Here is a 14,050-nt window from a genome sequence, read left to right on the forward strand (position 1 = left end):
ACAATTTGAACGCATTCATTGTCCCTGTCTCGGAAGAGAATTCCTTCTGACTAACAATCAGCTGATTTGCTGCTAGCCTCGCTCCTTCCCCCTACCCACTCGGGCAGGCATGCTGCCATTTATCGTTTATTACATCCATACTATCATTGTGTAATGTTTATCAGTAATCGGTATAGGTTCGTTGTTGTCACTCATCTCATCACGGTATACGATAAAGCTCCAAAACTTGAAATCATGACTGAATTATTCACTATTTCACCAACGTACATCCAGGTCTACACATCCCGCCATGGATACCCGCCTGACCAGGCAGTTCTGTCTGTCGCCAGGTCACACTTGAATTTTGTATCGTGGCTAAACAATCCCTCAAAACACATATGTGCATAATACATTTTCAACTTGGAATAACCTGTATTTTCACCTCTGGCAATATCCGCGGAAACTCATGCTACAATATATATATATATATATATATATATATATATATATATATATATATATATATATATATATATATATATATATATATATATATATATATATATTCTCTCTCTCTCTCTCTCTCTCTCTCTCTCTCATCTTCACTTGTCACTTTTTTATTAATTAATTAATTTATTTTTGCGTATATATTGTTAGTTGTATGCAACAATATGTTCTAATAACAATACTGTATGATACTGGCACATTCTGGATCACTGAATATCGGTGGTCTCTTTGGCTCGTCACCATATGCGGAACATTTTGGGACGACGCTTGCATAAATAGTGCCAGTATGCTGGACAGAAGTTGAATATCCACAGCGATATCTTCCTAATAGCTGCTCAGTATGAGGATTTGAACGATCAAAGGCGATCAATCTTGAAATCCATTTTTTTTATCTACATGATTGCTGCATGATTAGTGCCCGAAAAAACAAAACACAATAAAGAATATTGACCAACTGTTAAGCGAATGTTCTTCAATTGCTGGACAAATGCAAAATCACTTTGAAGCTTTTCTCTTTGGCAGGTATACAACCACACCTGTGCTGGATCCCTCCTCAATTCTCAGGTGAACCCAGGAATCGCTACGCAGTTCTTACGTCAGACCTAATGTACTACTTGTACATTTGTACTGCAACTCAGCCATGACGGTGTTGCTGGACTGAACTTCAGGCCTAACATTAGTGAACAAGGCAGCCTACCTAGATTTTTTAATGGGGGTGTGTGGGACAGACAAAGCTGGACATCTTCCTCCTCAAGATTCAGAAGCTGAAGCAGCAGGTTGATGTGATGGATGATGGCTCTGCATACACTTGCTGAAAGGTTTGCTCATGGACGCAACAGTGTTTTATCTTATAACCTCGCCAAATCAGACACAGACGCCCAAACTAAATAACAAAATACAAATTATTCACTTAGACTAGCACACCACAAACATGCCAGAGTCAAGTATTGGTCTGGTGGTAAGGTGACTAACGCTCGTGTCACAGTTGACCGGGCCCATGTTCAGTGCACGAGTTAGTAGTTAGTAGTAGGAGATCATGTCAAGATTAGCGAACCCAACATCTCTATGTCAAGAACAGAGAACCCAATGATCTTCATGTAATGAAAAGGTCAACCCAAATGTCTTCATGTAAAGAAAAGCAAACCCTTGACAAAAAAAAAACCTAACCTAACCCAACCCTACCTAACCTAACCGTATCATGTCAAGATTAGCAAACCCACTCACAGCAGGGTTCGCTATTCTTTACAAGAAGATTATTCGGTTCGTTATTCTTTTACATGGGAATAATCTGGTTCGTTGTTCTTGACATGAACACTTCGGTACTTCGGTACCAGACATTTCAATAACTGATTAAATTCAAAAGCTTCTGTTCACTAGTTAACCATTATGAACCCTCACTGGTTCAATAACTGTTTTCATATACTGATTTTAATTTCTTTATTCAGATATCCAGGAACAGATCTACCGTACGTTCACGGAAGGTTAGGTTAAGTTAGGTTAGGTTAGATGGATCGTGTCAAATCTTGACATGATCTTTTGTAGGGTAGGCTGGTTGTATATCACCAGCCTTCTCGCCACACTACCAGTTGTGCTCATCCTGCATGTAATCATGTCCTTTCATCAGATAACACCGGTGTCCACAATCACACCTTCCCCACCAACCGCAACAACAGTCTGTTTTGGACCAATGGTTTTGCATGGTTTATTTTGTTTTACGTAATGCAAGACTGCGTTATCCATTCTCTCTCTCTCTCTCTCTCTCTCTCTCTCTCTCTCTCTCTCTCTCTCTCTCTCTCTCTCTCTCTCTCTCATGCCAATAACATGCCGATAACAGTTTCATCAGGTCTGGTACTCCTGTTGAAGTTTGGCGTTGAGGGCGGTCGACGGAACAGGGATGATGTATTTACGTGACATTCAAAGTGGTAACCGCGGAGGCCAACGGAAGGTAACTTAGTGATTCAGCCGTGTGGTAGATATTTAGAGAAGGTCAAACACCAGTCTGTGAAGAGGTGAAAAGGAGAAGCAAAGGCCATACCCTCATCGACGCCTGACGGCTCTACTCAGGTGAACGATTGCTAAGGCTGACGCTGGAGGAACACCGAGGAACAATAGGATTGTATTCGCAAACGTTTATGTTTCTTTTAATAGGATCTAATGGAAGCTATTATTATTATAGAGTTTTCAAGGGATTTTTATGATCCTAGTGATAGTTTAGGAAAAACTTTCATGGAAATCTGACTAATAATTTTTGTGGTCTTAGAAAATAGTGTTAATGAGACCCCAGCACGTTTCAATATATGGATCCTGACGTTAAAGTTACCTTGAAACTGATAAATACTCGTTCAGTGAGGAAAAAAAGGTGAATGTGTGATAGAGTTTCTGGGTTACAGGGCGTTGTTTCGAGAGTGAACAAATTCCTGTCATGGGGAACTCCGATACACTAGAAGGTAATATTTTACACACACACACACACACACACACACACACACACACGTACGCATGTAATCTAACAATTTGTGGGTTTAAAGACTTAAGGACTATTTTCAAATGGTTGCAAGTCCTAAGCCTCCGCACATGAACGCCAAACAGTGCACCAGTGTCCATTCTGTCATGCTATGTAGGCGGTATAACGCAGCTTCCACTTCGAGATTACTTATGGTTTCTTGATGATAAACCGTGTTTGATGTGTCCGCTTGTATTAATCTTTCATTTATTTTCCAATTAAATCATATTTATGGAAACTACTAGATGCTGGTCCATATTGTAAACTATTAAGTATAATTTACCAATCCCTGACGAATAATTTTCCATGGAAGTAAGTTTTTGTTTCAGCGAAAATCATGGACTTTCTGAGCCTTGCTGCTTTGGCCATGATTATGACATGTCCGGGTCTCCAGGCAACCCAACAGAGTAGCAAGCACAACAGCCAAGTTATTCATCCCACTACACGGTCTAATTCAGGAGTTTTCGACGGTGTCCTTACCCAGCAACATGGGGCTCTCTTTGCTACTAAGTCGTGGGGTTCTCACGATGACGCACAGCTTGGTAAGTTTCCTCCAAATCATCGCAGAATGAAGCCAAAAGTCAACAAATACGTCAAGAGAAGCAAGAGTTCGCTCGTTGGGACTGAGGAGATAGTACAAGAGAACGTAACTTCATTTTTTTATCTTGATAAACCCTTAGAGAACAAGATAGATCTATTCTTCTTTAGCCATCTAGTAGCGGCCATGACGCAGCAGATGAGCACCTGCGAGCTGGTGGTGGCTTATGACGACGGCTACAGTGACCCTAGGGTGCTTGAGGGCGCCCTGTCGCTGTCTAACGTGAAACAGGTGAGCACAAGAGGGCCTAGTGTACGTAGCTGACACAGGCAAGCAAGTCATCGTCACCACATACAACAGACTTGCACTGTGTAACTAATACCTTTTACTCTGATTGATCGTGACAACCAGTCTGCTGACAAATTGTAATATTAGCAATAATGTTTCCATAATAAGTCATGAAGAATGACTTCATAAATTTTCATGCGCAAGCATCACTATAAATGTCAATAATTTTTTTTTATTTATTCCTACGTGGCATACGATGGTTCACGGACACAAATAAGGAAATGTTTATGTAGAATTCATATTCATCTTTATCTCCGCCACATTACATGTTCTGTTATTGAATTTAATATTTTTCCAGAATATTTCTCATCTAAGAATTTGACGTACTGCACAAAATTTACTACGTATTAAAAAAAAAAAAATTCAGTTTATCGTGATGTCATTCTTTCTTCATTCTGTCCGCTGGTAAAGTGTGACACGCTGCTCACTGCTTTCTATGTATCTTATTTTTCTAAAAAATAAATAATAATAATAATAAATATGTACATCAGCCATCTCCTAATATCTGAATATGTCTTCCACCAATTTTAATGCTTTTGATTCAACAAGGAATGGGTAACAATATTGTTGTAACTCGCAAAACACCAGTTCCTAGTCGAGTCTCCTTTTTCTGTGTGCCGCTGCGAGCAATCAACAACCACTCCCAACTAAACACTTGCAAACAATTCCGAGAGTATGTCCGCTCGTTCCAGGTGGTTCATGTGAAGAAGACCGAGGACTTTAAGAAGCTGGTGTGGCTGTCACCAGGTTGCCGCGGCTACGTAATGCTGCTACACAGACTGGAGGTGCTTATCTCCTTTCTCGATATTGACCGGGACGCGTGGGACTATGACGGCAGGTGAGGGGATGGAAACAAGGGTCAGGGAGACGGCCGGCAGGATGTTAATGCATGAAGAAAAGGACTATTGATGATATTTCCACTAGTGTGTTCAGTCTCATTCAGTTATCTATCTTTATATTTAAAAGCAAACATGTTTATTTGTTTTCTTTCGTGGAGTAGATGGTTGCACTCATGTGATGATATTGTTACTGCTGCTGCTCATAGGTACGTGGTGATGGCGCTGTCGGTGTCACAACTCGACATGATGACAAGGACAGACAAAGGAAGGAAGACTCAACACCTCATTGGAGTCGTCAAGGTGCGGCCACACGAAAATGTCATTCCTTTCTCTAAATTTATCACCTAAAAAATTTTATACTTATATCATATGTGTACTATGTAGGTGTTTATATAAATTATGTATTGGATGCTAAATTTTAGACTTCTTCATAAAATGCGGTTGCTGATAAAATTGCGGTTATTAAATTGTCATTATTTGCGGATGTAGATGTGGTTGCGAATTTCTTTCACTTCCATATCCACGATTGCGGATGTGGATAATTTTTACACGTATCACAGTACTACAGGGTGTGTTATATCTGCGACACAATGCTCCGCAGAGAAGAAAAAGAGAGAAGAAAGATATAAATAGAAAAAAGTTACATGTATACTATATTTCAAACATGTAGAAACAGGAGAATAAAGAATTCTGATTCTGATTCTCTCTCTCTCTCTCTCTCTCTCTCTCTCTCTCTCTCTCTCTCTCTCTCTCTCTCTCTCTCTCTCTCTTTGGGACGTTCAATTTCCTTCACATTTTCAGTTAGTCTCCTTCACTCGTCTTTCCAGACACACACACACACACACATCCACAACCTCCGCGTTTCTTTGGAGCGAAGGCGAAGGCGGAGGCGGAGGCGGAGGAGGAGATTTTATCTGAAAATGCGGTTGCGGATATAGATGCGGATCTTTTATTGTTCCAAAACGCGGATGCGGATAATAACGCGGATTGCATTTTCACTGTGGATGCTCTGCAGAGGCGGATGCGAAGGCTGATATCCGATACATCACTTGTGTGTAATTGCGTCTGAGGATGTTGCCTTCTGTTTCACTACAGCATAACAATACGTTCATTGCTCACTAACGAGCGTCAATTAGCGCAGAGTCGTGACAGTACCTAGTCAGTTATGTATTTCTAACAAACTTTTCTCTAAATGTTGGAAAAAAGCTGGTCATAAAAGAAAAACGAAGGCAACAATTACCAAACCACACCCACTAAAAATCACACTTCCAAGTAGGGAAGTCGGAGGCCTTGAAATAAAGTACGTGACACTAGTAAGCGTTCTCAAGAGTTTCAGCGAATTATCTCGGCTACTCACATAGGCTCAAGAGAAAATTACAGCGGTTTTCAAATATGTTTCCATGAATCTAGTAATAATTAAACTAGGAATCATCAATAGGAACAAACACCTATATGAACCCGACTAACCTCTGCTATCTTTGAAAATAGTAATAAAGAGTGAGCAAAGCATTTCACAATACTAGCCTTGTTGGTGTCTCCTCAGTCCCGTCAGGAGCACGAGTGGCGGCTGTACACCAATCAGCTCTACTGGGGCAAGGGTATGCGGCCCCTCACTACCTGGCGTGGACGCGGCTTCACTTCCAGCCCTGTCTTCTTCCCGGACAAGCTGTCGGACCTGCGTGGCGTCACTCTTAGGGTGTGTGGCGCCTCAGGACACAACACTGTAAACATAAAAACATAAGAAAATAACGGAAGCTGTAAGAAGCCGTCAGGCCCATACGCGGCAGTCCATTTATGAAACACCTTTCTATTTCTACCTGTTATGTTCATCCGTAAATCAGTTTAATCTTCCCTCTCTAACTTGAAACGTGAGAGGGATTGAACCTTTTAAGAGGCATAGAAGAACACTTGGTGAAACTGATATATCTGCCTATTTATCTATATCTGTCCATTTATTAATTTATCTATCTATTTATTAATTTATCTGCTTACTTATGTATCAGTTTGTCTACTTATTCATTTATTTGTTTATTTGTATATCTATCTATTCATATATCAATCAATCTATCTCTTTCTTTTGTGTGTGTGTGTGTGTGTGTGTGTGTGTGTGTGTGTGTGTGTGTGTGTGTGTGTGTGTGTGTGTGTGTGTGTGCGTGCGTGCATGCACTTAACTATTATTTATTCGTCTTAAGCGTGACTAACAGGCTATTTTTTTTTTCTTTTTTTTTGGTCACTATTTTTTCCCTAGACAGTGACCTTCCAGTGGGAGCCGAGCATCATGTATCAGCGGGCGGGCAACGGCGGGATAACTCTCCGGTACGGCGTGGACATCTCGGTCACTAGACTCCTCGGCCACGCCATGAATTTCTCAGTGCGATTTGATGAGCCAGCAGATGGTATGTGAAGAACCTCTAATGCCATGATAATTTTGTGATCATTCAGGAAAGAGAGAAAAAATACTTGATATACGTGCTACTTTCTCGTTTTTTTCTGTGTTGCCTTCATCGCCTGTCAGTTAGTCAGTCAGCTAGCATGTTTGTCTCTCCTTCGTAACGACGACGCGCGTCTGAAGGCGAGCTGTGGGGGCGGCAGAATGAAGACGGATCGTGGACTGGCCTCATGGGAGCGCTGGATCGAGATGAGGCGGACATGGGCGTGGCCAACCTGTTCCTCTCCTACAGAAGAATTGGGGTGGTGGATTTCAGTCTCCCTTACGATTTTGAAGTCAGTGGTATCAATCGGCTTCGCATCTAGTGGAGCATTGTAGTGGGGAAATCTTGTCTCTTTAACGTTTTAATTTTCATCTTTCTATGTAGGAGTGTCAGTTTATATATCTGTATGTCTGTCTGTCTTCAGTATAAGTCAGTCTGTTTTTTTTTTATTATTGTTTATTTTATTGATTGATTGATTAATTATTATTATTATTATTATCTTTTTTTTTTCTGAGGGAGCGCCTATTAATCAATCAACCAGTCTTATAGTTTTATTGATCGGAAACGATCCCTTCATATTTATAATCAAGACGTGACTTATACTTGACAATAAACCATGTGAACTTCTAGACCCAAATTTAAAGACATGTTTTCAATACGAATATATCAGTGTCCTGATGGGACTCTGTGGACCCGTAGGAGTCGTGCTTCCTGGCCAGGACGGAGCCACCCTTGCCTCGATGGCAGGCTCTTTCATTCCCTTTCCAGTGGGGTACTTGGATCGCTATTCTCGTTGGTCTTCTGGTCTCCGGCCCTCTTCTTTACGTCCTGACCCTGGCAGGGGGATGGTGGTATGCATGACTGTAGTGAACTTTCATGATTCATATCTTGAATACTATGATACAGTAATTATCAGTTGGTTTCAACTGATCTAGTGCAGTGTTTCTCAAACTGTCTTACATGACGCCCCCTGTCGCTTCTAACAGACTCGCACACACCCCTTCCTCCGACTTTATTGTTTATACAAAGTAATGTATTTTTACAATTTATATCTTAGCACCCTTTAGGAAAACAAAAATCTTTCCATGGACTAAATTAAATTAAAGAAATCATATATTATGGGCAAAATTTTTTTTATAAACATTTTCTTTAAAAGGACTGATCTTTTATAATTGGTAGAATTAAATAGAAAAAAGAGACTTGCACAGTTCCGAAGTTAAGATCAAGAATTTGAAAACATGACATGTAATACAGTGAACTATTGATTCCATTATATGCACAATTTTATAAACTTAGTATAAAGCATGAAGATATGACACGTAGCCTATATAATATTTCGAATTCTCAGAGCACTGAAATATAAAGCCACTTACTCCAGTAAGGAAATGAACTTAGATACCCACAATTTCATTAACTAATTTTCAAACTTGAAAGCATGGCACATACGTACATAATATTTCGAGTTCATTTTTTTTTTTTTTATTGTAGGATGGCGACTGTCCAAGGGGGAAAAAAAAGGGCCCAATTGAATGCCAGCTCCCATAAAGATGCCAGATAGAAAAATCAGATAACATAGATAAGTGTCTTGAAGTCTCCCTCTTGAAAAAGTTCACGTCATTGGAAGGAGGAAATACAGAAGAAGGCAGGGAGTTCCAGAGTTTACCAGAGAAAGGGAGGAATGATTGAGAATACTCTCTTGCATTAGAGAGGTGGACAGAATAGGAGTGAGAGAAAGTGAAAAGTCTTGTACGGCGAGGCCGCAGGAGGAGGGGAGGTATGCAGTTATTAAGATCAAAAGAACAGTTAACTAGATAAGTGGTTTTCGGACCGTGTGAGGGAGCGGCGCTTTGCCAGGAGAGAATCTATACAGGGGAAGGGAGGCGTAAAGTCATCTAGCCAAAAACCATTGTTTAAAAGTATATAATGAAATCACTCCAAGAACAATATATGGTGTAAATGTATTTACATTTCATATTAGCCTCTCTTTTAGATAGTGTGGAATCAAAAGCATTTCGTCTTATCAACTCCTCTTCTCTAACTGACTTTCTTCAGCCTCTCTCTTATCGCCGCAGTGTTGCATCTCTTGCCATCTTCTACCACTATTGTCACGTTAAAAACGCTGGAAAAATCCTAATGGAGAAAGCCTGCAAACTCACTGTGCCAAAATAATGAAAACAGTTGATTTACAAGGAAGGAGAGATCAAAGACATTAAAAATTAACACTTATTTAGCTCACTGTTAATAGTATCCAAGTAAGATTTCAAAATAGTTATTTAACAGCTGATCGCATGCATGTCTCTAATGAATATATTCAGTAATACGCAGAATACAGTAAATGACTATACTATTTCTTCCTAAGTGTTAGCTGTCGTCGAGGAACTGTGTGTGTGTGTGTGTGTGTGTGTGTATATATATATATATATATATATATATATATATATATATATATATATATATATATATATATATATATATATATATATATATATATATATATATATATATATATATATATATATACGAGTATATATATATATATATATATATGGCAAAAGTGTTAAGTAAAAACGCAGCGTGATTTCAGTGATGGCTTCACGGACGCAAGACCTTCCCTGGCCTCTTCTTGGCTCGACACATACGGCCTCCACCTACGAGAGACACAAGTGCATCCTCCAAGTCGGGGTAGTACGCAGGTGCTGGTTTCCTTCTTGTGGTTGTATACCATGATCCTGACCATTGCCTACTGCACTAACCTGATCGCCTTCCTGCTGGTCAACAAACTTCCCGCCTCCATCCAGACTATAAGGGAGTTGGGTGACTCAAATCTCGATGTGGTCGGTGTGGGCGATATCTTCAAAAAATTACTGGTGGAGGCGAGCGATCCTAATGTCAAAGTAATTTCTTGCACACCTTTATGTCTAACACATGTCTCAAGCTCACTGTACTTGCTCTGATGACTCAAGACTATCTGTACATGTAACAATAGTCATTCATTTTTAGGTAATGAAACGTAATATATATATATATATATATATATATATATATATATATATATATATATATATATATATATATATATATATATATATATATATATATATATATATATATACCTCTCTCCAGGTTTTAGCTGACAATTATAAAACAGTAGGGTCGAAAGAGGACGCTCTGCGACAAGTACTGATGGGAAGAGCGGTTTTTCTGGAAAATCAAGGTTTTGTTGAGTTCGTGGCTCAAACGAAGTTCATCAAAGGCGGCGTCTCCCGCACTAGAATGATGCAGGTAGGAAAATTTCCGGTCCACTACCAATGCCAAAAGAGACCAGACACAGAGAGAAAAAAAAAAAAAAAAAAAAAAAAAAAAAAAAAAAAAAAATATATATATATATATATATATATATATATATATATATATATATATATATATATATATATATATATATATATATATATATATATATATATATATATATATATATATATAGATAGAGAGAGAGAGAGAGAGAGAGAGAGAGAGAGAGAGAGAGAGAGAGAGAGAGAGAGAGAGAGAGAGAGAGAGAGAGAGAGAGAGAGAGAGAGAGAGAGAGAGAGAGAGAGAATCTTAGATTCCTGTGATTATGTTTTATATGAATAAAAATGTCATCTTTTCCGATCGCAGGAGTGTTTCGCACCTCATTATATCGCAATGGGACTGCAGCGCCGCACTCCGCTCAAGCAGAAGGTGGACGAAGTGATAAATTGGCTTCAGCAGAGCGGGCTTATTCGTCACTCTTTTGAAACCTCCTTGAGAATGGCTGCCTCCAATGAGGTCCGTGAAAGCAAATGCTACGTTAGTTTAGATATTCAATGAGGAGAGTGCATTGTGCAGACAATGAGAACGAGGCAATAGACATTTGCCAAAACGATATAATTACTGTCACGAAAGTCTTACAAGCACTAGCCTAAGTGGATGCTGAAAACTTCCTTTTGCCTCAGCTATGACCTCTCTCATTGTTTCCTTTTGTGTCGTTTAACACAGGGAGACAGTCACAGTCTGCCCTCTAAAAACAACTCTCTTCCTTCACACAACACTACATGCACCTAAAACATGTACACCTTTCACTCAAGATTAAAAATAAAAATAGTGACTCCAACACTAACCTCGGAGTTCCCATCAGAAGAAGATACCATCCCTCCCTCTCGCTCGTTCACATTTAAATGGCCTCTAACTTCTGAATCATGGCGTTAAAAGCATCTAACCATAGAATATTAACGACTTGGAATGACTTGTTCTCTTATATATATATATATATATATATATATATATATATATATATATATATATATATATATATATATATATATATATATATATATATATATATATATCGTGTTCACTGATTTCAGCAGGAACTCTCCTGAGGAAGTGAGCATCCAACCATTCACGAATGACAAGAGCAATAAAGTAAAGGGGACGCCACCTACTAGTTATCAGAACTTGGAAGAACATTGAAGATGTGATTTTCATGCAAGATGGCCACTCCTCTACATTTTGCTCTTATCATCCGTGAATGGTTGGATGCCCGCTTGGCCGGGAGATGGTTGTGTCGTCGTGGTCCGTATGAGTGACCTGCCAGGAGCCTGACTTAACCCTGTGTCTTCTTTCTTTGGGGTTAGTTAAAAGAAGTAATCTACCGTACCAAACCAAAGACTGGAAGAGGTTGAAGGGAGAATACGGAAAGTTATGTCTTCCATCCCACTAGGGTTCCTGCTGAAATCAATGAACGCGATTTCTGGGCGACTCCAGAATCTGGAGCCCATATCGAATTTTGAATAAAATATACTACTAAAATCTTTCTTTTTATATAACTTTTTTTTTTTTTAATTAAAGGAAATTGAAAGTGTTTCTCAACAATATAAATTAGGGAGTTACTTTCCACCCACCTTGTATATGTTAGTGTTGCGCATACTCGTACAGTGTCTGAAAATGTAAACATGGAAACAAAAAAACAAAGTACAAACGGTCTTACAATTATTATTTTTTTTTTAATAAAGCATTACTATGTAACCTACAGAGGAACAAAGCCGCTGACAAGGATGAAGGGGAGGTGGAGGAGGACACTCTCACTGCACTTAACTTGGACCACATGCAGGGCATCTTCCTCATCCTCCTGGTGGGATTCTTGCTGGCCGCGTTTTCCTTCCTAGGGGAACGAATCTCGTTTCCAAGAGACGCCTCTCAAGAGTAATCCATTTCTGAAAAAGCAAATCTGCAAACTCATATTTTACATAAGCCGCAAATCAGCAAACTTCTTGAAATTTACTGTTCGACAAATGCAAACAAACGCAAATAATTTGTATCGCCTTCAGTAGCACATCATCAAATCGATTATATCTAGGATACTATTAGAATATTTTCATCAAGTTACAAAACATAACTTTTAAGAGGTTAAAATGATCTTTAGTTACTAATCTACTTCTATACTCTTTAATTCTTTTATACTCTATTCTGACAAACATTCTGTGATTTTATGAAGCTTGAAATTTTTTTTCTAATACAGAATGCGACAAATAAAATTACATTATTATGCATATTCTCTTTAGACAATTAAATCCCTGCACACTTACGTTCTTGTTTATTTTTCACGTATCTACAGTCCTATTTGATTTCTTATATATCCTTTTTAAATCTGAATTTGAATAGTGTATAACCATTCGCAAAATATCAAACTCGTTTCTTGACTAGAATTTAATTTAGATTTCCTTTGTTGAATCCTTTTAACCCATTTCTATACATCTACTTTATCACCACGTACCCTATTCCTTGCCACTGAATATAACTTTGGGTGCTACAACTTATTCTGATAAGGTGTTCAGTATCTGGATATCTTACTTATCCTTCTTTGTACAGACTTGGAGCATCATGCACTTACCGGACTATTCGTCCTACTTTGGCGTCGTCGGCAGAATTTACTGATGCCGTTACTCATCCCTGATTCAAGAACATTGATGCTGATTGTTACGCTCCAAACACTCAAACACACGTACCTACACCCAAGCAATCACACACATACCCACATGCACCCACGCACAAGCACTCACGCGCCTGTGGGCGCGCACATGAGCTGTGAGAGGGTACCAGATGCAGGCGAGAGGCCTGTGTTTACATGAAAAACTACTGCTGACCCAGCACAGGGGGGCCTGGCGCTGGAAATAACAACAACCCTCTTGGGTGTTTTCTTTACTATTTGCTCTTAACAAGTAAACCAAGCTTTTATCTGGTGAAAATTCATTTGTCGTCTATTGCATGACCTTGGATCTTATTTAATAATCTTTGATGGGGGGATCTCTACCAAAAGTGTTGTTGAAATGAAGATATATCACATCACAGTCATCATCGTTATCCACCGCCTCAAGTACCCTCTTACAGGACGAAACATTTGACTGATACGATTTACCTACAATGGAACAATGATGGGAATCTGTACTAATACATGCCTATTTAAGAGTTTACGTGTTCTTCTTAGCCATGATAGATTTTACCTCTGGCCTATAATGAACTAACAAGGAAGCAGTCTGACATTCTACTTACTGTGATTTGTATTCACAAATTAGGGGCCACACACATATTTACTGACTTTTTAGATAATCTCCTCAAGCGTATTCTAACTCTCTCGCTACACTCCTTTGAAATGCAAGAAAAGACTCGTCTGACTTCGGTGATTTTATCTTCTTGAGATTAGTATTCATCTCTTTGAGGATGTCTTCTCTGGTTATGACAATATCCGTAATTTTTTTCTCTCTATCTCTGTCAACATGAGGTCTAGTTCGGGTTGACTTGTAAAATTTTCTTGCTTAAAAATTTGTAAGAAGTAATTATTTAACGCCGTGTTCATGCCCTCTGTCCAATAATTCACCAGAACTGC

General features: G+C 39.0%; 1 protein-coding gene across 1 annotated transcript; it reads left to right on the forward strand.

The window, feature by feature from the left end:
• The first annotated feature begins 1,012 nt into the window (after positions 1 to 1,012).
• LOC135107504 (ionotropic receptor 21a-like) lies at positions 1,013 to 12,616 on the forward strand. Its single transcript, XM_064017452.1, has 11 exons — positions 1,013 to 3,818; positions 4,568 to 4,713; positions 4,921 to 5,014; positions 6,258 to 6,410; positions 6,963 to 7,110; positions 7,287 to 7,438; positions 7,846 to 7,997; positions 9,731 to 10,040; positions 10,270 to 10,428; positions 10,804 to 10,953; positions 12,200 to 12,616. The coding sequence occupies exons 1-11, from the start codon at positions 3,327 to 3,329 to the stop codon at positions 12,371 to 12,373; spliced, it is 2,130 nt and encodes a 709-aa protein (XP_063873522.1). The 5' UTR covers positions 1,013 to 3,326; the 3' UTR covers positions 12,374 to 12,616.
• The last annotated feature ends 1,434 nt before the right edge of the window (positions 12,617 to 14,050 follow it).

Source organism: Scylla paramamosain, chromosome 15, assembly GCF_035594125.1.
Source record: "Scylla paramamosain isolate STU-SP2022 chromosome 15, ASM3559412v1, whole genome shotgun sequence".
NCBI lineage: Eukaryota > Metazoa > Arthropoda > Malacostraca > Decapoda > Portunidae > Scylla > Scylla paramamosain.